The 22,254-nt window shown below is 50.5% G+C and overlaps 1 protein-coding gene and 1 pseudogene across 1 annotated transcript in view; one reads left to right on the top strand and one right to left on the bottom strand.

Moving 5' to 3' along the window:
* Positions 1–6,212: 6,212 nt before the first annotated feature.
* The window catches only part of KCNK13 (potassium two pore domain channel subfamily K member 13), a 100,508-nt gene continuing 84,466 nt past the window's right edge, over positions 6,213–22,254 (bottom strand). The window contains exon 2 of the mRNA XM_051826153.2: positions 6,213–7,249. Coding sequence (XP_051682113.1) covers positions 6,357–7,249 — 893 coding nt within the window. The 3' untranslated portion in view covers positions 6,213–6,356. The remainder of the gene's footprint in view (positions 7,250–22,254) is intronic.
* On the top strand, positions 9,397–9,989 carry LOC138847278 (small ribosomal subunit protein eS7-like; annotated as a pseudogene).

The raw sequence follows: 22,254 nt of genomic DNA, 5'->3' as shown, positions 1-22,254 counted from the left end.
TCTCCTGGCTTCTCCCCACAGTCCGTATCCGAGTCTGTTTGTTCTAGCTTTTACTTTTGCTTTCGACCTTAGAGATTTCTCCCAGCTTCCCCCCGTAGTCCGTATCTGAGTCTATGCCTAGGCTTTCGATAGCTTCTTCCAGCACCTTTTCCGTCCGGCTTTTCCCTAGGCTCTTTGCTAGTCTCTCTCTCCGGTATTTTCCCACTTCTTCCTGCTTCTTCCCTCCTAGGTTTCCTATCCGAGTCATGGCACCATTATGTCGCTCCCCCTCTTCGTGGAGGAGTGATACCTCCCCTGAGTGATTTATTTAATCTTTGACTTTTGCTCCCTACATATTTGTATGAGAGCTACGATGGTGAACTAACAAGAGTATGTGAGGGACACCCTGGAGGGCAAGGGATGCCTGTTCAAGCTGAGTCTCGATGATGCCCTGCTCCCTGGGCTGAGTGAGGACAAAGCCACTGCTCTCCTGATGTAGGCTGAAAGTTCCAAAACAAATCGTACTAAAGTAGAGCTCAGGAGAAATTTAAAAAGATCAAAACAAAATATACCGTAAGTTATGGAGCATACATTTAGAGCTTCATGAAAATCTTCCTTATAACAATTTTGGGAATGATTAAAAAACACTCCTGATTGAGGGTTATTCAGACCAACTGAACCCAACCCTCTGAAGGTGGGAATGCATACTTTTTAAGCTTTCCAGTGAGCTGAATATACATTGGGAGTAGCAGGGTCCCGTTCCTGGGAAAGCCTGGATTAGAGACCTAAGGAGAGTGGTTTCCACTCTTGGCAGAGGCCAGGATTTTCTCTCTTCTCTCCTTTGCCCATCTCCAAGCTGTATCAGGGAAGAGAAAGGCCAGAGACCATTTTCTCAGGATGTTCCCTCTCTCCCATCAGGGTCCAATGCAGACTGAAACCAGAACAACCATGAGAACCGGGAACAGGTGACATAAAGGATTATTGCCCTTTGAGAGGTGGCTAATGGGGGAGAAAGAACGGTAGGGAGTAGAGAAGCAGGAACTGCGCGAGGAAGCTGCTGCCCTTAGAGATGAGGGCGGGCCTTGGAAGCTTCCGGAACACTCACTCCTCCCCCAGGCTGAGATCCAGAGCTCTAAGGAAACAGTGGCCATTTTGAGGAGAGAGAGGCCATTTTGAGGAGACAGTGGCCATTTTGTGCATTCTTCCTGAAGCTGACCAGGACACGGGTTTAAAGGCTGAGAATCATCTCTGATTTTTTTTTCTGTTGCCAGGCTCTGAGTGGTTTAATGGGTATGATGGCTAATTTCCTATGGCAACTTGGCTAAGCCATGGTACCCATTAGTCAAACACTAGTCTGGTATTTGAAAGGTGAGATTGGCATTGAGATGTAGCCTTATCCAATCAGCTGAAGACCTTAAGAGAAAAATACTGGGGTCCCCTGAGGTAGAGGGGGTTCCACCTGCAGCATTCCACCTCATCAATTCTTCCTTGGGTCTCCAGCTAATGGTCTCCTCAGACCTTGGGCTTGCCAGCCTCCACAGCCTCAACACTTCTAATGGGGTCTGGCTCTCGGGAGAACACTGCCCACATCTGCCCCTGCCGCTGTCTCTCAGCTCAGCGACCCTCTCTGTTCCACTCTTCCCCCTCGAGGAGCGCGAGGTGTTGCTGCTGGTTGCCACCTCCAATCCCCTGGAGCGCAGACAAATCAATGGGGGTTTGTAGGATCCTTACAGAGATGTCCCGGAGCGCCCAGCATTTCCCAGGAAGGAACGAACCAGAGATCTCTTTGGAAAGGGAGGAAAGGGTGAGGCAGGACTTCCCGGGAAGGAGGAAGAAATCAAAATGCAGGAAAGTGGGAGCAAGCAGTAACCTCCAGTTCCGGTCTTTCTTCTCACTCCTGGTGTCTCTTGCTTTTAGGAGGTGCTCAAAATACTCAATTTTATAACTCAGCATGATGAAGGTCATAGAGGAGGCCAACAGCTAATATCCCACTGAATGGGAAAAATCTGAAGGCTTCTTCTCTGGGATCTGGCATAAGATAAGGATTTCATGTTCACTGTTTATATTCAACACAGTAGGAGAAGTCCTGGACAGAGTGGGTAGGCAAGAGAGAAATAACAGGCATCCAAATTGGAAAGGGTAAGTCAAACCATCACTGTTTGCAGGTGACATGATCTTATGTATAGACAACCCCAAAGACCTCACAGAAAGACTATTAGTACTAATAAAAAATGTCAGCAAAGTTGCAGAATATGTACAAAAACCAGTAGCACAGTTATACATTAATAGAGAATTATCTGAACCAAGAAATCAATCTCATTTCCAATAGCTATACAAAACAGGAATAAATATTTAACCAAAGAGGTGAAAGATCTTTACAATGAAAACTGTAAATCATTGATGAAATTAAACACAGAAAAATGGAGAGGCATCCTGTGTTCATGGATTGGAAAAATCAATATTGTTAAAATGATCTTATTACCCAAAATGATTTGCAGATTCAATGTAATCTCTATCAAAATATCAATGGCATTTTCCACAGAAGTAGAAAAAACACTTATAAAATCTTTAATAAACCAGAAGAGACTCTCAATAACATACATTCTTGACAAAAAAGAACAAAGAAGCATTCTACTACCTGACTTTAAGATACATTTAAGGGGCTGGCGCTGTGACGCAGTAGGTTAAGCCTCTGACTGTGGTGCTGGCTGATCCACTTCTGATCCAGCTCTTTGCTATGGCCTGGGAAAGCAGTGGAATATGGCCCAAGTCCCTGGGCCCCTGCACCCCTGTGGGAGACCCGGAAGAAGCTCCCGGCTCCTGGCTTTGGATCAGCACAGTTCCAATCGTTGCAGCCAACTGGGGAGTGAACCAACAGATGGATGGCCTCTCTCTCTCTGCCTTTCCTTCTCTCTGTGTGTAACTCTGACTCTCAAATAAATAAATAAATCTTTTAAAAATGATACATTTCAAAGTCACCAAAGCATGGTAGCAGCTGGTGGTGTGGTGCAGTGGGTTAAGCTGCTGCCTGTAATACATCCCACATCAGAGCGCAGGTTTGAGTCCTGGCTGCTCTGCTTCCAGGCCAGCTCCTTGCTAGTGTGCCTGGGAAAGCACTGGAGGATGGCCCAAGTGCTGGTGCTCCAGTCACCCATGTGGGAGACCCAGATGGAATTCCTGGCTCCTGGCTTCAGCTTGGCCCAGATTTGGCTGTTGCAGCCATTTGGAGAATGAACCAGCATATGGAAGATCTCTGTCTCTCCTTCTGTCACTCTGCATTTCAAATAAATAATAAATCTTAAAAAAAACAGGTGGGAAATATCATTATGATACACACATTATTTAATATGTGCATTCATATACAAATTAAATTTGTGTATACAAAATACATGAAATTTGTTCAGCTTATATAAAAATAATTTAAAAAACTCAGCATGGCAGTGGAATTTAAACAGGCACATAGACCAATAGAACAGAACAGAGTCTTAGAAGCAAACTCACATATCTACTGTCAATTGATATTTGACAAAGGTGCTAAGAATACAAAATGGACAAAGGACAGCCTTTTCAATAAAAGGTACTGGGAAAACTGCATATCCACATGCAGAAGAATCAAAATAGACAGCCTCTGCCCCCACCGTGTGTCACTATGTACAAAAATCAACTCAAAATAGGTTAATGACCTATATGTAAGACATGAACTTTGAAACTTGTAGAAGAAAACACGGGAAAATGACCGAGACAGGACAGGTAATGAGCGAACTTCTGAACCCATTGTCTGGATCCCCTGGATCCCTTGCTCTTAGGGCTAATGAAAGAGTCTTTGTTGGTTTCCACCATGAGCCATCAGGACAGAGGTGAATCATGATATCACCTTCCAGGAGCTTAGGGACATGGATGGACACACACACACACACACACACACAATCCTTGGGATCTAAAACAAGAGCATTTCAACAAAAGACAGAGACAGCAATAAACAAATCATTGCAAGATTGCACCTCCCAATTGGCTGCACGCTCCCGGGCTTCCCGGCTCGCTTCTGCGGTCCCCAGAGACCCTGCTGGAGACTAACATGCTTGCTTTACGCCCATCCATGGACCAGCAATATGGAGATGAAGAACTCCCCCAGGGGCTGGGAGCCGGCTCCTCTCACTGCATAGCCCACGGTCGGGGTGGGGTGGGGGGGACTTGGTTTGTGGTCAGAGATTCCTAACAAGGGCTTCACAGAAGCTCCAGGATGCTTCCCCGTAAGAGCAAAGATCTCTGACTTTGGAGTTCAAGGCCCAGTGTGGCTGCTCTTTGGGCTTTATCCCGGGGTTGCAAGTGCAAAGCAGAGGCAGAAGGAGCTATCAGGGAGGCCTTGGAGGCTGCGTGGGGAGGAGCGAGGGCTGGGACTTTACCATCAACAGTTTGCCCAGCCGTGCACCACGCAGTCCCAGGGCCTTGGTCATGAGCAAGCCCTTGTGTCTCTGTTCCCTTGGGTCAAGAGCAAGGGCGTAGGGGAAGATGGTTGCCCAGGGTCCTCCTGGCTCAGGTGCTGCCTGGTTAACCTTTCACCTTCACTAGGCACGGGATTTCAGCTTTGTCTGCGTGTGGTGTGGGCAGGTGTCTCTCCAGATCACCACTGTGCACACAGTTCTCCCTTGTAGACCCCTCTCTCACCTCTCCGCCCCATACACACGCAGTGGGCTCTACTGCAAATTCAAGGGAGGCCAACAGCCTTTGCTTCCAGTTCAGATGGTCTGACCTCCCGGGGGGTCAACATAACCAGACCTGTCACAGTCTCCACATAGAACCGGACGCAGCACAGGATGGCGGTGGCCCAGCCAGGGCGAGCCCCAGGGTTACCTGGCCTGCAGCGTTCCTTCTGCCAAGACTCTGTGGCGACGTTCAGGCCCTCAAAGTCGCTTTCCTGCTTCCCTTTTCTCTGAGTGCAGTAAATGTCGCTTCAGCTAGGTGCTCCCCCTCTGCCGTCCACAATGAGTACTCACGGAATCTCAGTTAAGAAAATGATGATTTATTAAACTTCCAGTTCTAATAAATAGTCAGTCTTGTTGTAGTGGGCCCCAAGCCCTGGTAGAAATGAGAGAAACCACTAAAGCCTTGTCCTTTAACTACAAACGTGAGCGTCTCCCCTCTTGGCCCTGCCACCACCTCCTTGCAACAGTTTAAAGACCGGGAGCGGAATTTAGTTTTCTTATTATGTTGAGGCCCACAGACACCTTAGCCGAGACAAATAATAAGAAGGGCAAACACACAGAGAAGCAGGTGTCAAGAGTAGAACAGATTTTCCCCCATCAGTGGGACCACTGACAAATCTGCTATGAAGAAAGCCCATGGCAAGGAAAGCCCAGACATGTTCTCAAATGTTACCCACCCCCAATTTTTAAAAAAAAGTTGTATTTATTTGAAGGTCAGAATTATGGAGAGAGAGGGAGAGACAGAGGAAGAGACACAGAGAGAGACAGAGAAAGACAGAGAGAGAGAGAGAGAAAGAGAGAGATCTTCAATTTGCTGGTTTACTCCCAAGCCAACCACAATGGCCAGGGCAGGGCCAGGCCGAAGCCAGAGCTTTATCCAGGTCTCCCACATGGGTGCAGGGGCCCAGGCTTTATCCAGGTCTCCCACATGGGTGCAGGGGCCCAGGCTTTATCCAGGTCTCCCACATGGGTGCAGGGGCCCAGGCTTTATCCAGGTCTCCCACATGGGTGCAGGGGCCCAGGCTTTATCCAGGTCTCCCACATGGGTGCAGGGGCCCAGGCTTTATCCAGGTCTCCCACGTGCATGTAGAAGCCCAAGCACTTGGGCATGCCCTGTTGCTTTCCCAGGCACATTAACAGGGAGCTGGATTGGAAGTGGAGCAGCTGGGACTCAAATCAGTGCCCATATGGGATGCCGGCCCTGTAGACGGCAGCTTTACCCACTATGCCACAGTACCAGCCTCTGCCTTCAATTTTGAGAGGGCGGGGTGAGGAGGTGAATTTGGCCATCTAGAGTTACGGGGGAAACTAGGGTCTTCAGGATTTTTCACTTCCAGCCGGAGAACACAGCAGCGGGAAATCAAGTGAATCCCATCTCCCCAGCAGCTGAGACTCCGGGAAGAAGCAATGCAATGTGTGAGGGGGCTTTTGTGACTCATTTTGAAAAGACTGACCTTAGACCTAAAGAATAAAGACCAGAGAAAGGCATCGAGGCGTCAGGTTCCTGCAGCCCTGGGAGGGGGCTGCTGGTGGGGCCAGGGTCAGATCTGCAAAGTGAGGCTAGAGCAGGCTAAGGAACGGAGGCAGGGCACGGAGCTGAGCCTGTCCTTTGGGCGCCTGTCTCTCCTCCTCCTCTCTCCCCCAGGCCTCCAGGCCCAGCAGCCTACCTCACTTCTACCTGTCCCCACTCGTCTCGGCCAACCTGTTGTTCATGATTGCCAAGGCTCCGACCCCCCCTGAGAAGTCATCCTCTTGGGACAACGTGCTGGCCTGGTGGGGACAGCCATTGGCTGCTTCGGACACCTGGTTCTGGAGGGCGGCCAATGACACCTTGTTGGCTGCCAAGAAGTCCTTCATGGAGATCATCTCTCCCGAGAGACACCGGCCATCCGTGTCGCTCTCCATCACCCCGTCGGTGTCGATGGAGATGTTGCAGCGGTTTTGGATGTTGCCCGGCATTACCACGTTCCTCCGTGACCGCAAGAGTCGTCTTTGGCACTGCCGCAAGCACTTGCTGTCCAGTTTCCGCAGGATCCAGTTCACGGACTGTTTGATCAGGATGGAGATGACATTGAACAAGGAGTAGATGCAGCAGACGCCCAAGAGGATGAAGACAAAGTTGGCAAAGCGGTAGAGGCCTAGGCTGTCATACTGGGCGTTCTGGCTGCTGACCAGGTCCCCGAAGCCAATGGTGCTGAAAGCCACAAAGCAGAAGTACAGGGAGTCGAAGTAGCTCCACCCCTCCATGGGGGTGTACATGGCCGACGCACAGCAGGAGACGAGCACAGAGGCCATGCACAGAATCAGCATGACGTAGTACACGGAGGGCTTCCAGCCAGCCATGCTGTCCACCTCATGCTTCCCCGGGGGCTTCAGGCTGTCCTGGGGCAGGGTCCCTCGCTTCCGGAGCTGCCGCTGGTGACAGGACTTCATGATGTAGGTAATGACGGCGATCAGGCGCTCCAGGAAAAGGTTGACAAATAAGATGGTGCTGGCACATCCAATGAGGCTGTAAAAGATCAGAAAGATTTTTCCTTCTACTGTCGCTGGCGTTGTCATCCCAAACCCTGCAGGGGACAAAAATCGGAGGAGAGTGAGAGAAGCCTTTACTACGACCAGGGTCTCAGTCTTGGCTTTGGCGGAAGGCAGTGGACCTAAGGAATCCATAAGATCACTCAATCCCAGCGTCTCAGGAATGAGGGAGAGTTCCCACCTCCTTCTGAGCACGCTAAAGGATGCTGGGAGTCTGGAGTTGGGCTGCTGATAGCTCGTCCGGGGCCATCGTGCAAAGCACAAAGTGGCACCTCTTCTCCGGGAAGCCTCCCGCTGCTAGGTGTTTTTGAACTCTGTGCAACTGGACAACCATACTCAACAGACCTTGTTCAGAGAGATACGCTAAGGCTCATCTACAGGGGCTGGTGCTGTGGCCCGGTGGGTTGACGCCCTGGCCTGAAGCACCGGCATTCCATATGGGCGCTGGTTCGAGACCCGGCTGCTCCACTTCCGATCCAGCTCTCTGCTATGGCCAGAAAGCAGTAGAAGATGGCCCAAGTCCTTGGGCCCCTGCCCCTGCGTGGGAGACCTGGAAGAAGCGCCTGGCTCCTGGCTTCAGATAGGTGCAGTTCCAGCCATTGCAGCCAACTGGGGAGTGAATCATCGGATAGAAGACCTCTCTCTCTCTCTCTCTCTCTGCCTCTCCTCTCTCTGTGTAACTCTGACTTTCAAATAAACAAATAAATCTTTTTTTTTAAAAAAAGACTCATCTACAGGAAAGGCTTATACGATTCATCAGAATTCTTCTACAGATGCTTGCTGACCTGGAGAGAGAACCATCACACATTTAGACCTGGTCTCTGCCCTCACGGGTTCTAGTTCGGTGGGATCATTACTAAGGGTCGTGCTGGTGGACGTACAGAGTTCTGGGGTGCTGCTAAGGATGGAAGCCTCCCAGACTCAGGCTCTTAGATTCCCTGGGGAGACGTGAACACCAGAGAGGAGCGAGGCAGGCAAGGGAAAAGGCGTGTGTGCGTGGTGACGGCGGCACGTTCCGGAGAGATGCCAACATCTGTAGAAATTTGCTTCAAAGTCTTCCTACTTCTACACAACATCCTTCAGGCACACACCTCAGGCTGGGGGAGACACTGGGCGCTACTGCTGGAGAAAACATTAAGTGTCTCGCCTTTGCTTCTCACTTCGCCATCTCCACCGTCGGCCGTCGCACCTGCGCGCAGTGGCTTACCGCTAGGCAGAAACGCTGAAGGGCAATGGGGTCACTAAGAAGAAAAGAGGAGACAGCAGTGGCGCACACAGCGCTTCCTGCTGCGGCGGCAGGGGCAGTCGGGGGCCTGCGGACTCCTTCCAACGGAGCCAGGACACAGGAACAAGACACTCTGTCAGGGGACTGACACCGAGTCACTCGGAATGCAAACACCAAGAACGTGAGCCCAGGGCACACCTCCCTGGGTTCAGTTTCTGACTCCAATCGAAACTCATTCTTTGTTTGTTTGTTTGTTTTTCTTTATTTTCATGTTCAGCTTCCTAACTCAGGTCCCACCACTGGATCACAAAGACTTAGTCACTAATCCTCTCTTTTGATTATTTCCCACTCATCCTCCATCCAGCGCCTCTCCTTGTCGTCACAGCTCAGCCAGTGGCTGCCTCCCAGTGCTCCGGGTAGGGCACAGAGCAGACCTGGAAATGTGTGGCCTTCTGAGCTTCTGACCTCCTGGGCTGCCCAGGTAGAGCCAAGGGGCCAGCTTTCCGAACTCCCAGGGGTACACACTGTGTCACCCTTTAGTTTTCCTTTCTCAGCACTCAAGGAGATGCCTCTGAGTAGGGAATTAACAGCATTTAACCAAGAAGGAGACACTTTAGCTTCAGTTGGATGGAGTGGTGTGCAATGGATGGGATCATGAGGCAGAAAGAACTAAGGGCCAGAGAAGCATTCCACTGACAGGCAGCGAGGGTCCTCAAGGCCATGCAGAGAGATTAGACCATCTTCTCTTCCCAGGAAACCCTCATTTTCAAAAGTAAAGCCCACAGCAACTCTTGGCAGCATAGGTTCAAAGCCAGGAGCTTCCTCTGGGTCTCCCACGCTGGTGCAGGAGCCCAAGCACTTGGGCCATCTTCTACTGCTTTCCCAGGCCATTAGCAGGGAGCTGGATGGGAAGTGGAGCAGGCCTCTTCCTCAGCCGGCGCTCATCCAGGAGAAGCCATGTTCAGCTCCAGAACCAAGATCGTCAAGCCCAATGGCGAGAAGCCAGATGAGTTTGAGTCGGGGATCTCCCAGGCGCTCCTGGAGCTGGAGATGAACTCGGACCTCAAGGCTCAACTAGGGGAGCTGAACATCATGGCTGCCAAGGAGACTGAAGTTGGCGGTGGCTGGAAAGCTATCATCATCTTTGTTCCCGTTCCTCAACTAAAATCCTTCCAGAAAATTCAAGTCCAGCTGGTTCGTGAACTGGAGGAAAAGTTTAGTGGGAAGCACGTTGTCTTTATTGCTCAGAGGAGAATCCTGCCTAAGCCAACTCAAAAAAAGCCGAACAAAAAAATAAGCAGAAGCACCCTAGGAGCCGCACCCTGACACCCTGACTAATCCTTGAGGATTTAGTCTTCCCAAGTGAAACTGTGGGCACGAGAATCCGTGTGAAACTGGACGGAGCTGCTTCATCAAGGTCCATCTGGACACAGCACAGCAGAATAACATGGAGCATAAGGTGGAAACTTTCTCTGGTGTGTACAAGAAGCTCACAGGCATGGATGTTAATTTTGAGTTCCCAGAGTTCCAGTTGTAAACAAAAATGTCTAAATAAAGGATGATCCACTGTAAAAAAAAAAAAATAGTGGAACAGCCAGGATTTGAACTGGCACCCAGATGGGATGCTGGTGCTGCAGGTGGCAGCTTAACCTATGGGCCACAGCACCGGCCCCTGAGCAGTGTCTTTTTCTACCCAATCCAAAAGGACACCAAGGATAAGGGACACCAAGGTGCTGGGTAATTACTTCCTGTCGACCTGAGGTCGCCGGGCTCACACCTACTGGGTCAGTACACTCCTGGAACCAGGAAAACCTGCAAGTGCTTCTACACTAAGACAGACAACAACAGCTGAGTCCTCTGCCCTACAGCTGGAGGACCAGAGTACTGCTGCTCCGTCAATGAGATTCACACAGGAACAGGGAACTTTTACCTGGGGCCACTTACTGGCCTGATAATGTTCCAGTGAATGAGAATGGGGCAGATTCAGAAACCGTAGGAGGGTGGGGTGGGGGGCACTCACAGCCATCAGAAGAGAACTTCCTCGTGGAGCTCCCCGTCCTGTCCCTGATGCGATTCGGCTATTCTACTCTGGGAAGGCAGAATGGCAGGCGTTACTGGGTATTAACTCCCAGCCACAAGGTAATGGATTGAGCACCTGTTAAAGCCAAAGCCTTGTATCACAAGTCCAGTGGCTATGCCTGGATATTTATGTCCCTCAAGTTCACGTGTACAGTTCTTCACCCTCGAGGAGGTGGCATTAGGAGGTATGGGGCGGTGCTTTGGGAGGTGATTAGGTCATAGGTGTGGGGTCCTCATGAATGGAATTAGCACCCTTACAAAAGACACCCTGAAGAGCTTTTTACACCTTCCAACCAGGTGGGGGCACAGCAAGAAGGAGCTGTCAGGGCCGGAGCTGTGGCGTAGTGGGTAAAGCCACCGCCTGCAGTGCCAGCATCCCACATGGGTACCAGTTCTAGTCCCAGCTGCTCCACTTCTAATCCAGCTCTCTGCTGTGGCCTGGGAAAGCAGAAGATGGCCCAAGTCCTTGGGCCCCTGCACCCACGTGGGAGACCTGGAAGAAGCTCCTGGCTCCTGGATTTGGATCGGCACAGCTCCAGCCATTGTGGCCATCTGGGGAGTGAACCAGTGGATGGAGATCTCTCTCTCTCTCTCTCTCTCTCTCTCTCTCTCTCTCTCTCTCTCTGCCTCTCTGGAACTCTGTCTCTGTCCATGGGGAAGAGGCCCTCAGCAGCCACTGAATCACTGTCCAGCCTCCAGACAGGGAGAAATAAATTCCTGTTGTTCATAAGCCACCTTGTCGATGCATTTGTTAGAGCAGCCCGTGTGGATTAAGACAGCCACGTAAGATGTTCCGAACGAGGTCCTTGACCTCAAGGGAGCCTGGCATCCGGGACTGAGACAAACAAGCTACTGTCTACAGGTCGCAGTGAGGCAGAAACGGGTTGGAGTGACCCTGGCTGCGGGGTCCCCACTGCAGCCTCATTGGGGACACGCAGGTGCGCTGCGGAAGCAGCCGGCAAGCTTGGCGAGCTGACTTTTCCAGTGAACGAGGCCTCTCGTGATTCTGTGACACGTGTCAGGAGCTGAGAATGTCTAGATCCTGACTCGGAATGAAAGCATTTAGTTCTACGACAGGAGAGAAATCCCGCCTTCAGGTGCCTACTGCGTCTACGTGGTCACTGCTGTGTCTTCCATCAGCAAAAACGACAGGGACTGGCGCCGTGGGGGCATTTGTGGGTGCCAGAGGTGCTGCTGCAGCTTTTACCACTCCCGGAGCTTCAAAGTGTGCAAGCTGACGGCGCAGAACAACAGAGAGGCGTGGCCTTGTGAGCGCCATGTTCCTGAGCACGGAGGGTGTCTTGGATGGTGAACAGCGAGCCTCAGGGCCCTTCTTGGGGGAAAGGGACGCGTGACGTTCTGTGTGGCCTTGGGACTCGGCCAGCGAGAAGGTCATCATCAGATGAGGCCCCTTGACCTTGGACCTTGAGAACTGGGAGTCAGAATAAACCTCTTTTCTTTACAAGGCTACCCAAGCTCAGGCACTTCATTATAGTAATAAAAAAACCACAACAGAACAATGAAGTGTTTGTGTGTGTGGCAGGGTGGGGGGGACTGGGAAGTGTGAGTCCCATTCGGCAGGTAAGAAAAAGAAGGCCACAGACGCTAGGTCACTTCCCTCGAGCCATAAAACCAGAGCCGGAACCACACTGTCTTCCTTTCAGGCCTGTGCTTTCCCACCTGCCAGTTCTAATCCAGTGTAGGCCATGATCAGGGTAGAAGCCACACAGAGCGTCGAGGGAAGCAAATTCATCAAGGTCCATAGTTCCGTGGCCACCAAATCTGGTACCAAAATCCAGGGGGGTTGGCTGGCATCAGAAGCTGGAAACCTACAATTTTCACTTCCTGAAGCACACGTTTCTGACTGCATGTGTGTGTCTTCCACTAACAGACGTCATGAAAGCAGCTTCATAAACCTGTTGCACCCCAGGCACTTCCCTCCCCCTGTATTTCATAAGCAGACAAATTAAACCGCTCGTCATAGGCAGTGCTTCTCCGTGTGTCACTTATTTCCTGTGCTTCCAGCCTGAAGTCATTGGATTTATGTCTGACCTGAGGCCGGAAGCAGCTAAGCCGATCAAGGCTCAGAGCACATGAGATTGGCTTGGGGGCAGATGGAACTCGGGGTCTCATTCCCTTAACTCATGTTAGACCTGTGTGTGTGGGGGACTCTGACCTTGGTGGCAGATTCTGGGAGAAGCCAGGCTGGCTGTTGTCCATGGGGCTCAGAATGGACAAGGTCCCAGTCAACCCAGATGCGGCCCCTCACGGAGAGCGTGAGCAGAGAGGGAGAGTGAGCGAGCGAGCGAGCTGCAGTCTCCCGGCCTTTTATGTATCTGCGGTCAACGACGTTCTTTTTAAAGACTCAGTCAAGACAACAAACAAACGTTCAAAGCTTTGAATTATCACATTTTCCAACACACACAAAGGTGGAGAAAAATGTAATAGAAACCCTCATTTCCAAGTTTCAGCAATTATCCACATTGTGCGAACTGGCTTCTCCTATCCCACCTCACCCCTTCTCTGCTAGATTAAGGCAAGTCCCAGCCATCTCACTCCTCAATAAAGCCGCATGTGTGACTGCTTTCCCAACACAGCCCCTGCGCCATTAATAACCTAATAAACCGGATCAAACACCTAATAAAATGAACACTGACATCACAGAGTACCTGGTCCATACACAATCTCCCAGATCCTTTGTGTGAATGGGGCCCCTAACAAGGTGCACACGTTGAGTGGGTCTTATTGTCTGCTACTCATCACCAGCCTCCTCTCTCATTGTTGGGTACCAATGCCCTGCAGATTTGCTCTCGTTTTTTTCTAGAGGTAAGTGAGGGTGGAGGCAAGCGTGTGTATTATGAGCCCCTTCCAATGCTACGCAGCCCTCAGAAGCCGCGTGGGGACCTACAAACTGGCGAGCAATTTGGGACCATGAATCAGATGCCTTAAAAATATCTGCATTTGTTGTTGTTATTGCTGTGTGGCCCCCAGATGATGAGAAATGTGACTAACGGTGCACATGGGTGCTCACCACGCCTTCACTTTCAAACATGAAAATCCTAGGCAACCTAAATGTCAGATAATAAATGACTAAATAAAGTGGTCATTAAAATTGCACATCCAAGGAGTCCTCAACAACGGGAGGAAAGGCTAAGTGGTAAAAAGCAGAGCCGGAGCGTGGTCTGCACATGTGGGCACCCTCATTAAATATTTGTTGGATGAAGGAATAAACTTTATAAAATCTATCTATGCCTCTATCTACCTACCTACCTACCTACCTACCTATCTAGCAGCAGTTAAAATGCTTTTGGCCTCCAGTGGGAGCAAACAGAGGCAGCGTGAACATGAAGGGGCTATTTTATCCCAGGGAACAGGAAGTTTAGAGACAAAGCAGCTCCAGGAATGGTTACCTTGGCGACTTTGAACCTGACATGAACCAAGACCAACTCACCTTTCTGGTCTGGCCCATCAGCTTGTTAGCTGGCTCCCTGCATGCCAACAGCAGGCATCACTTCCTGGTAGCCCAGCGACTGCGGCCAGAAAATGCTGATTTCATACCTTGTGTATGGCCGTCTTTTTTATTTGAAAAGGAAAGCGGTGGCAGGTGGAGATTGGTCTTCCATCAGTTGGTTCACTCCCCACATGCCCACAACAGCCAGGGCTGAGCCAGGCCAAAGTCAGGGTCAGGAGTCTTGCACTCCATCTGGGTCTCCCATGTGGGTGGTAGGGACCCGGGTCCTTAAGCTGCTGCCTGCTGTGGTGTGTGCCAGGATTTGAACCGGGGACTCTGATATGGGATACAGGCTTCCCGAGTGGTGTCGTAACCGCTGCATCAAACACTTTAGATTACTCTCACATTGAGAAAAGCAGGTTAAGGTAGTCCGGCAGGTGTTTCCTCACCGGGCACACTGCCTGGGTACTAATGTGGATTATGAAAACTTCTAGCTTTTTGTGTTACTGGTGGGGAATAACCTAATAAACCAAATCAAACACCTAATAAAATGAACACTGGTGCTAACCAGCCAGGGGAGCCTCACAAGGGATCGAGGCCTGGCCGGGTCCAGGCCCTCCACCTCCCAGGCAGACATCCATCCTCTCCTCTCACTGCCTGTAGCAAACTGTTTGCAAAGATGATTTTGAGCAAGTTGCTCCCACCCCTGTAAGCACCTGTTGCTCCTCCAATTACGAGCTGAAGCACATTTCCCTCCTCCTGAGACTAAGCTGACCACTGGACTTGCTCTGACCAGCAGAACACGGTGAGTGTCATGGCCCCAGTTCCAGGCTTAGGCCCTAAGAAGTCTAGCAGCTTTGGCTTCCTGTCTCCGGACCCCTAGACACCATGGAAGAGGGGTGAGCACTCAGAGGGAGGCCCAGCCCACCTCCAGCCAGCCGAGCTACACCCCCACCCCCGAGGAAGTGCCAGATACTGAGTAACATCAGCCTGGACTCCCCAGCCAGTCGGGCTCCCAGCAGGTGCAGGAGCCAGCAGTTGGCATCAGCAGCCAACACCATTTGGAGCCAAATGACCACCCAGTGAGCCCAGGACATCCACCGAATTGTAAGAAAAGTCCACAGTTCTTGGTTAAGCTACTAATTTGGGGAAGTTTGCTACAGAGAGGTGGATAAGGAAGCAACTGCTGTCTGGGACTTGGCAATTTTTCAACAGCACCGCTTCTCTCTCTCTCCCTCTTCCCCCTCCATCTCCCTGCCTCCACTTTTACTGATCATGAATGTAAGGGAGTTAGAAGAGGAGGCCTAGACAGTGCTTGAAATTGAACAGAAATCGAATTTCCCAAATCCAGCAGGCTGTTGAATTTGTTTGACCTTGAGAAACGGCCACCAGCTTAGGACACGGGTGGGGTAGGAGGAAGCGGGGATATTTGGGTTCTTTCTGGATCTGGGCTGTAGGAATACTGCTTCCTTAAACACTCTTGTCCATGGCTTTTGGCGAACATCTGTACAGTCACAGTTGCTTAACAACTGGGTATGTTCTGATAAAAGTGTTAGGCGAGTCCTCACTGCGCAAACACCATCGAGTGGACCACACACACAGACAGCCGGAGAAGCATCAGGTGACGGAATCTTACGGGACAGCATCATGTACGCAGTCCATCTGTGAGTGAAACGTTGTCACGGGGTGCCTGGCTGTACACGTCGCTCTTGGACATGTACAGTCAGGAGTTGGACTCACAGGCAATGAACGTACCAATTTCCCTCCCCCAATCAATGCCTGAGTTACAGTTCCTACTCTTGCCAATATTCATTTACACTATTCTGGCTGGTACATAATGGCCTAATCAAGTTGAGCATTTTTTTTTGCATGTTTATGGTCATTTGGATAATCTCTTTAGTATCTGTGTATTTAACTTGGACATCTCAATCTCACTGCTGCTCTTACTTTGAGAGGCAGACACACACACACCCAGAGAGAGAGAGAGGAGTCTGGAATTGCATCCAGGTCTCCCAAGTGAGTGGCAGAAACCCAATTACTTGAGCCATCACCACTGCCTCCTGGGGTCTGCCTTAGCAGGAAGCTGGAATTAGGTGCTGGCTCTGGGACTCAAATTCAGCCCACCCCCGCACCCCACCCCCCGCATCAGACATGGGCATCTTAACATCCACAGATTTTTCTATTTGTCGTTGACTCTCAATGACACAGAAACAACGAAGCCCTCAGCCTTGACGCTGCTTTGAAGGGGGCCAGTTTGCTGGGTGAGCACACTGTCTCATTCATTCAAGGACAGTGCCTTTCACATGATCTGTTTGGCCAGCCTTACATCTTGCATGGCACGTTTCTCCAAGGATTATTTCCAACAATTTTGCCGCCAGCCAGTACCTCCTATGGTGGACTCTAATGGCAGCATCCATAGCACTTAGTGGTCACTACACAGGAATGGTTTCCTGAACAGAGCCTCTGTTGACAGCTAAACTAGAGGTTATCTCACACATTTATCTGTTCCCAATAAGTTGTTTTACGGTAAGTGATCACTCAAACAATATAACACCAGAAAATGCTCATGTGAACACCCCATCAGGATTTAAATTGACAAATCAGGGGCCAGCACCGCGGTGTAGCAGGTACAGTCACTGCCTGCAATCCCCATAATCCATATGGCTGCTGGTTCGAATCCCGGTTGCTCCACTTCCAATCCAGCTCCATGCTAATGCACCTGGGAAAAGAAGTGGAGGATGGACCAAGTGATCGGGCCCCTGCCACCCACATGGGAGACCTTGAAGAAGCTCCTGGTTTGACCTGGCCCAGCACTAGCTGTTGTGGACACCTTGGGAGTGAACCAGCAGACTGAAGATCTCTGTCTCTCCCTCTCTCGTTTTCTCTGTAACTCTGACTTTCAAATAAATACATAAATCTTGTTTTATTAAAGAGCAATCCCAGAGCAGGCACTCAGCCTAGCAGTTAACAGGCCTGCACTCCACGTGGGAATGCCTGGGTTCAGTTCCTGGCCCTGGCTGTCAGCTCCAGACTCCTGCTAGTGCAGACCCTGGGAGGCAGTGGTGATGGCTCAGGTAATCAGATTCCAGTTACCCCCATGGAGCACTGGATTGCATCCCCATCTCCTGGCTCTAGTTCCAGGCTCACCCCAGCTGGAGGGTGAACCAGAGGATGGAGGCTCCCTTTGTTGGTCTACTGTGTCTCTGCCCTCCCAGTAAAAAAAGCAGCCCCTATGGATTATTGAAAGCGAGCTAAGAATGCCTATCCTTGGAAATAGTTCTTTCTTAACCAACATCACCAGAGAGCCACCAGGAAGGAACAGTGGGATGTGAAGTCAGTCTCCCTGACCAATATGAGTTTTTCTTCGCAGTTTACCAATGCGCCCTGTGGCTCCTGTGTGTGTAATGCATCAGGGCCACTCAGCACAGCCTTGGTTCTGCAGGCCAGAACTGCCCAGTCCAAGTCCATCCATGTGTGAGCAGTCAGCCCTGTCTCCTCTCTCACCCAGAGGAAGTGAGGGGAGGCACAGGTGCCAAGATGAGGTGAGGGAGCTGACACTGACAGGATGGCCACAAGGGCTCAATGTTGTCTTTGCTCCCTAGGTTCAGTGTTAAAAAATGGACTCTGCCCCTACGGAAGAAGAAAGCACAGCATGTCTGTCTCTCTGTCTCTGTTTCTCCCTGTTGGGAGTGTCTCAGCAGTGATGATGAGCGCCTCTTCAAGGAGACTATTAAATTCTCTAGGACACGCGCGTCAGGAGCTATGTGCAGAAGTGTGCATCCTACATAGAGAGGTGGCGAGGTCACCTGTATTTCACAGACTATCAAAAGCATGTTGTGAGGTCATCAATATCTGTCTTTGGTGCCTGGCTTATCTCACCAAGTCTGATGTCCATCAAGTCCATCCTCACAGTGTAAGTGAGAAGTCAAATCAACAAACACAAAAGAGAAAGGCGGTCCCAGGAGACGGGGCTGGGAGGGTACAAAGAAAAAGCTCTTGGTCAAAGACACGGTCTGAACTAGGTGTGAGAAGCAAGTTTTAGTTGGTCTATTGTACCATAAGGTGGCCATGGTTAATAATAATACATACCAGAATTTCAAAATTGCTAAAATAATTTTTAACATTGCAAAAAATGACAACTCAGTGGGGTAACAGACGTGTCAATTAGCCTGAATCTTCCCATAAGGTATAGGCGTACATCAAAAAGTTGATAGTGGGGTGGGCATTTGGACTAACGGTTGGGACACCCAAGTCCCATATTGGAGTGCCTGGGTTTAATGCCTGCTGCTAGTCCCTGGCTCCAGCTTCCTGCTTACGCAGACCGCGGGAGTCAGCAGTGGTGGCTCAAGTGACTGGGGTCCTGCCACCTGCATGGGGAACCTGGGCTGAGCTCTTAGCTCCCAGCTGTGGCTTCAACCTAACCCTGGCCATTGCTGGCTTGGAATATGAACCAGTAGATGGGAGTTTTGTCTCTCTCTCAAATAAGTAAACAAATAATTTTTAAAAGCTCAGGGACAATGGAATTAAAAGATAAGTTTATTTTGGTGTATAAACTTTTGAAATCCATTCATAATCTTGCCAGAATACATACTCCCATGAACTTTTTTTTTTTAAAAAAGATTGTATTATTTATTTGAGAGGTAGAGTTGCAGAGAGAGGGAGAGACAGAGAGAAAAGTCTTCCATCTGCTGGTTCACTCCCTAAATGGTCGCAATGGCCGGAGCTGGGCCAATCTGAAACCAGGAGCCAGGAGCTTCTTTCAGGTCATATGAATGCCGGGGCTCAAGCACTTGGGCCATCTTCTACTGCTTTCCCAGGCCACAGCAGAGATTTGGATTGGAAGAGGAGCAGCTGGGACATAGACCGGTGCCCACATGGGATGTGAGTATCTCCATCTCAGGTGGAGGCTTAGCCCACTATACCACAGTGCCGACCCCTCCCCGTGAACGGTTTGAGGACCCCTTGTACACATCAATCAAAACATCACACTGTGCCTCATAAAGAGACACCACTGTCGGAGAGAAATAAAAAGTAAAAAGCAAAAGCAAGTCTGTGGACAAAGGTCTACGGGTATTCTAAAGAAAATGCATACAGGGGCCAGAGTTGTGGCATAGCAGGTTAAGTTGCCACCTGCAATGCCAGCATTCCAAATCGGAGAACCAGTTCAAATCCCACCTGCTCTGCTTCCAAGCCAGCTCCCTGCTGATGCACCTGGGAAAGCAACAAAAGATAGCCCAAGCGCTGGAGTCCCTGGCACCCATATGGCAACCCTGGATGGAGTTCTGGGATCCCGGCTTCGGCCTGGTTCAGCCATGACCACTGTGGCTATTTGGGGAGTAAACCAGCAGATGGAAGCTAGCTTGTTCTCTTGCTCTCTCTCGCTCTATAAAATATATAAAATTTCTTCTTTTAAGAAAAGAAAATGCTTAAAGACAGGGGTTTCCTATATGAGGGTGAAGCGTTCACAATCGGAACTTCCTCTGGGACATGGCAGTTTCTTGCTGTGGAGAGAGCACCACAGTGTTGCCATGGCCACGGAAAAGGCCGGATGTCAGTATTTGCTAAGAGCAAGGGGGACAGCATCAGGAGGCAGCTCCTGCCTGCCAGGAGCTCCCAGCCTGGTCCAGGACCCGAAGCAGCAGAAACGGCACACAGGATGAAGCCCAGGAGGGTCGTTTGCACGATCAAGGCGAGCCCTTGTCTGCGTCACCTGCGATGACACGAAAGACGAATGGAGGGCTGACTGTGCGCTTACTGATGGCATAAAAGCCACCCGGGAAGTCAGGCAGGCAGCAGGAGAGGGGCCCTGCCCCTCTGCACGGCTGACTGCTCCCTGAGGGTGCTGTTGAGCACTGGGGTTCCCAGGTCTCACACCCGGATATTCGGATATGCTGAGGTGGGTGCCCACAGTGACTTGGGGGCAGGGCCCCAGACCCTACTCAGAGAAACCCTGCCAGCTGAGGTCAGAGCTCTGGGGGCAGACAGGGTTGGCTGGGACAGGCAACACAGTGTCTAAGGCTAAGTTAGGGCCCCAGCATTCCCACCACCTCTGGGGTGCAGGGGGCAGTGGCAACCCTTGCTTCCTAATGCGAGGGTACTTCAAAGAATGCACAGAAAATGGAATTAAAACTGAGTTTATTTTGGTGCAATTTTTTTTATAACATGCAGAAAATGAGCAATATTTGTGGGGAGCAATTCGGACTAGACTAAGTTACTGGAATTAAGACTTATTCTATGCATCAGCTCTCCCACAATATGGCGCTGGGAGAGAAGAAAACAGCTTCTGCACAGCTGCCTCCAGTTCAGCCAATAAACTGTAGGACTTGCTCCTGATTGGAGGAGAGCAGCGTACTCGGCGTGTGGGCAGCCGAGTTGGGATTGGCAGAGGAGGACTATAAAGGAGGAGAGAGACGGCATGCACCAGGAACATCTAAGGGGAACATCTAAGGGAAACATCTGAGGGAACACCTGTGCAGCCCCCGAGAGAGCCGGCCGGCGGTGTGCCGCTCCCCTGCGGAAGTGGGGAAAGTGGCAGGGGGAACCGCCCTTCCACGGAGGTGGAAGGGACGGCAGCCAACCCGGGAAGAACCAGCAGCAAACCCGGGGAGGGCCGAGCAGACGAAAGAACAGCGCAGGGTCCTGTGTCGTTCCTCCACGAAGAGGGGGAGCGACATGATGGTGCCGTGACTCGGATATGAAGCCTAGGACGGATAGAAAACTTAGGAGGGAAGAAACGGGAAGAAATGGGAAAATTTCGGAGAGAGAGACTAGCAGACAGCCTAGGGAAAAGCCGGACGAAAAAGGTGCCGGAAAAAGCTATTGAAAGCCTAGGCATATAGCAAGAAAAGTAAAAGAATTTTATCAAATTGTTGTAAAGTATCTTTCTGGTGTTATATTTTGAATAGTTTTGAAAGGAGATTTCATTAATAGTTGCATGGTAAGATGTGGTAACTAATAGAGCATCTAAAAGGTAATCTATAGAAGTGAAATTGACACTTTGAGATGGGAGACTTTGAACAGCTCTGTCTAAATTGTTGAGGAACAGATTATTTTTTCATACTATTTGCTGAACTCTTTATTTAGAATAAAGTTAATCTTATGTGTATAAAGTTAATGGAAACTATATCTTAGTAAAAAAAACTAAGAATGAGAATAAGAGAGGGAGGAGGAAGAAGGGTGGGAGTGCAGGTGGGAGGAAGGGTAGGGTTGGAAGAATGACTATGTTCCAGCCAGCGCCACGGCTCACTAGGCTAATCCTCCGCCTTGCGGCGCTGGTCGGGGTGCCGGATTCTGTCCCGGTTGCCCCTCTTCCAGGCCAGCTCTCTGCTGTGGCCAGGGAGTGCAGTGGAGGATGGCCCGAGTCCTTGGGCCCTGCACCCCATGGGAGACCAGGATAAGTACCTGGCTCCTGCCATCGGATCAGCATGGTGCACCAGCCACAGCGCGCCAGCCGCGGCAGCCATTGGAGGGTGAACCAACGGCAAAGGAAGACCTTTCTCTCTGTCTCTCTCTCACTGCCCACTCTGCCTGTCAAAAAATAAAAAAAATAAAAAATAAATTTAAAAAAAGAATGACTATGTTCCTAAAGTTGTATTTATAAAATGCATGAAGTTTGAATACCTTAAATAAAAGATTTCTGAGTAAAAAAAAAAAAAAAAAAAAAGAAAGCCTAGGCATAGACTCAGATACGGACTACGGGGGGAAGCTGGGAGAAATCTCTAAGGTCGAAAGCAAAAGTGAAAGCTAGAACAAACAGACTTGGATACGGACTGTGGGGAGAAGCCAGGAGAAATGAGGGAGGAATATTGTTGGAAGAAAGCTTGGGGAAACATACCGGGTAGAGAAAAATGTTAGGGAAATTGAAGCCGCGGGGGGCAGGCCGAGGCGGAGACGAAAGCCACTTTGGGATTCTCAAGTTAGCCCAGGAATAAGGGGCGAAAAGTTAAAACCAGAAGCGGAAACGTAAGCCAGGTTGGGATCCGTCTGATTAGCCCGGGGAGCAAAGGATGGGAAGCCAAATCATGGGGCGGAAACGTGAGCTGGGTTGAATTCACCAGGTTAGCCCAGGGAACTTAGATTGAATGCTAGTGGCGGAGACGTAAGCTACGCTGTGTGACTCGCGGAGGCTGCTGCGCACAGAGAGAGCGTGCGGGGCACAAGTAGATAGGGAACGCTGGGCTGGTGCGAGGCCGTGGTGCAGGCGCGAAGCCGGGAAGCCGCGCAGATGAGAGAGGCGCGGGCTGAAGTGGCTCAGAGCCGGGAAGCCGCCGTGGGGCGGGTGCTGA

This window comes from Oryctolagus cuniculus, chromosome 20, assembly GCF_964237555.1.
Source record: "Oryctolagus cuniculus chromosome 20, mOryCun1.1, whole genome shotgun sequence".
NCBI lineage: Eukaryota > Metazoa > Chordata > Mammalia > Lagomorpha > Leporidae > Oryctolagus > Oryctolagus cuniculus.
The sequence above is the reverse complement of the archived record's forward strand: the minus strand, read 5'-3'. Positions and strand labels throughout refer to the sequence as shown.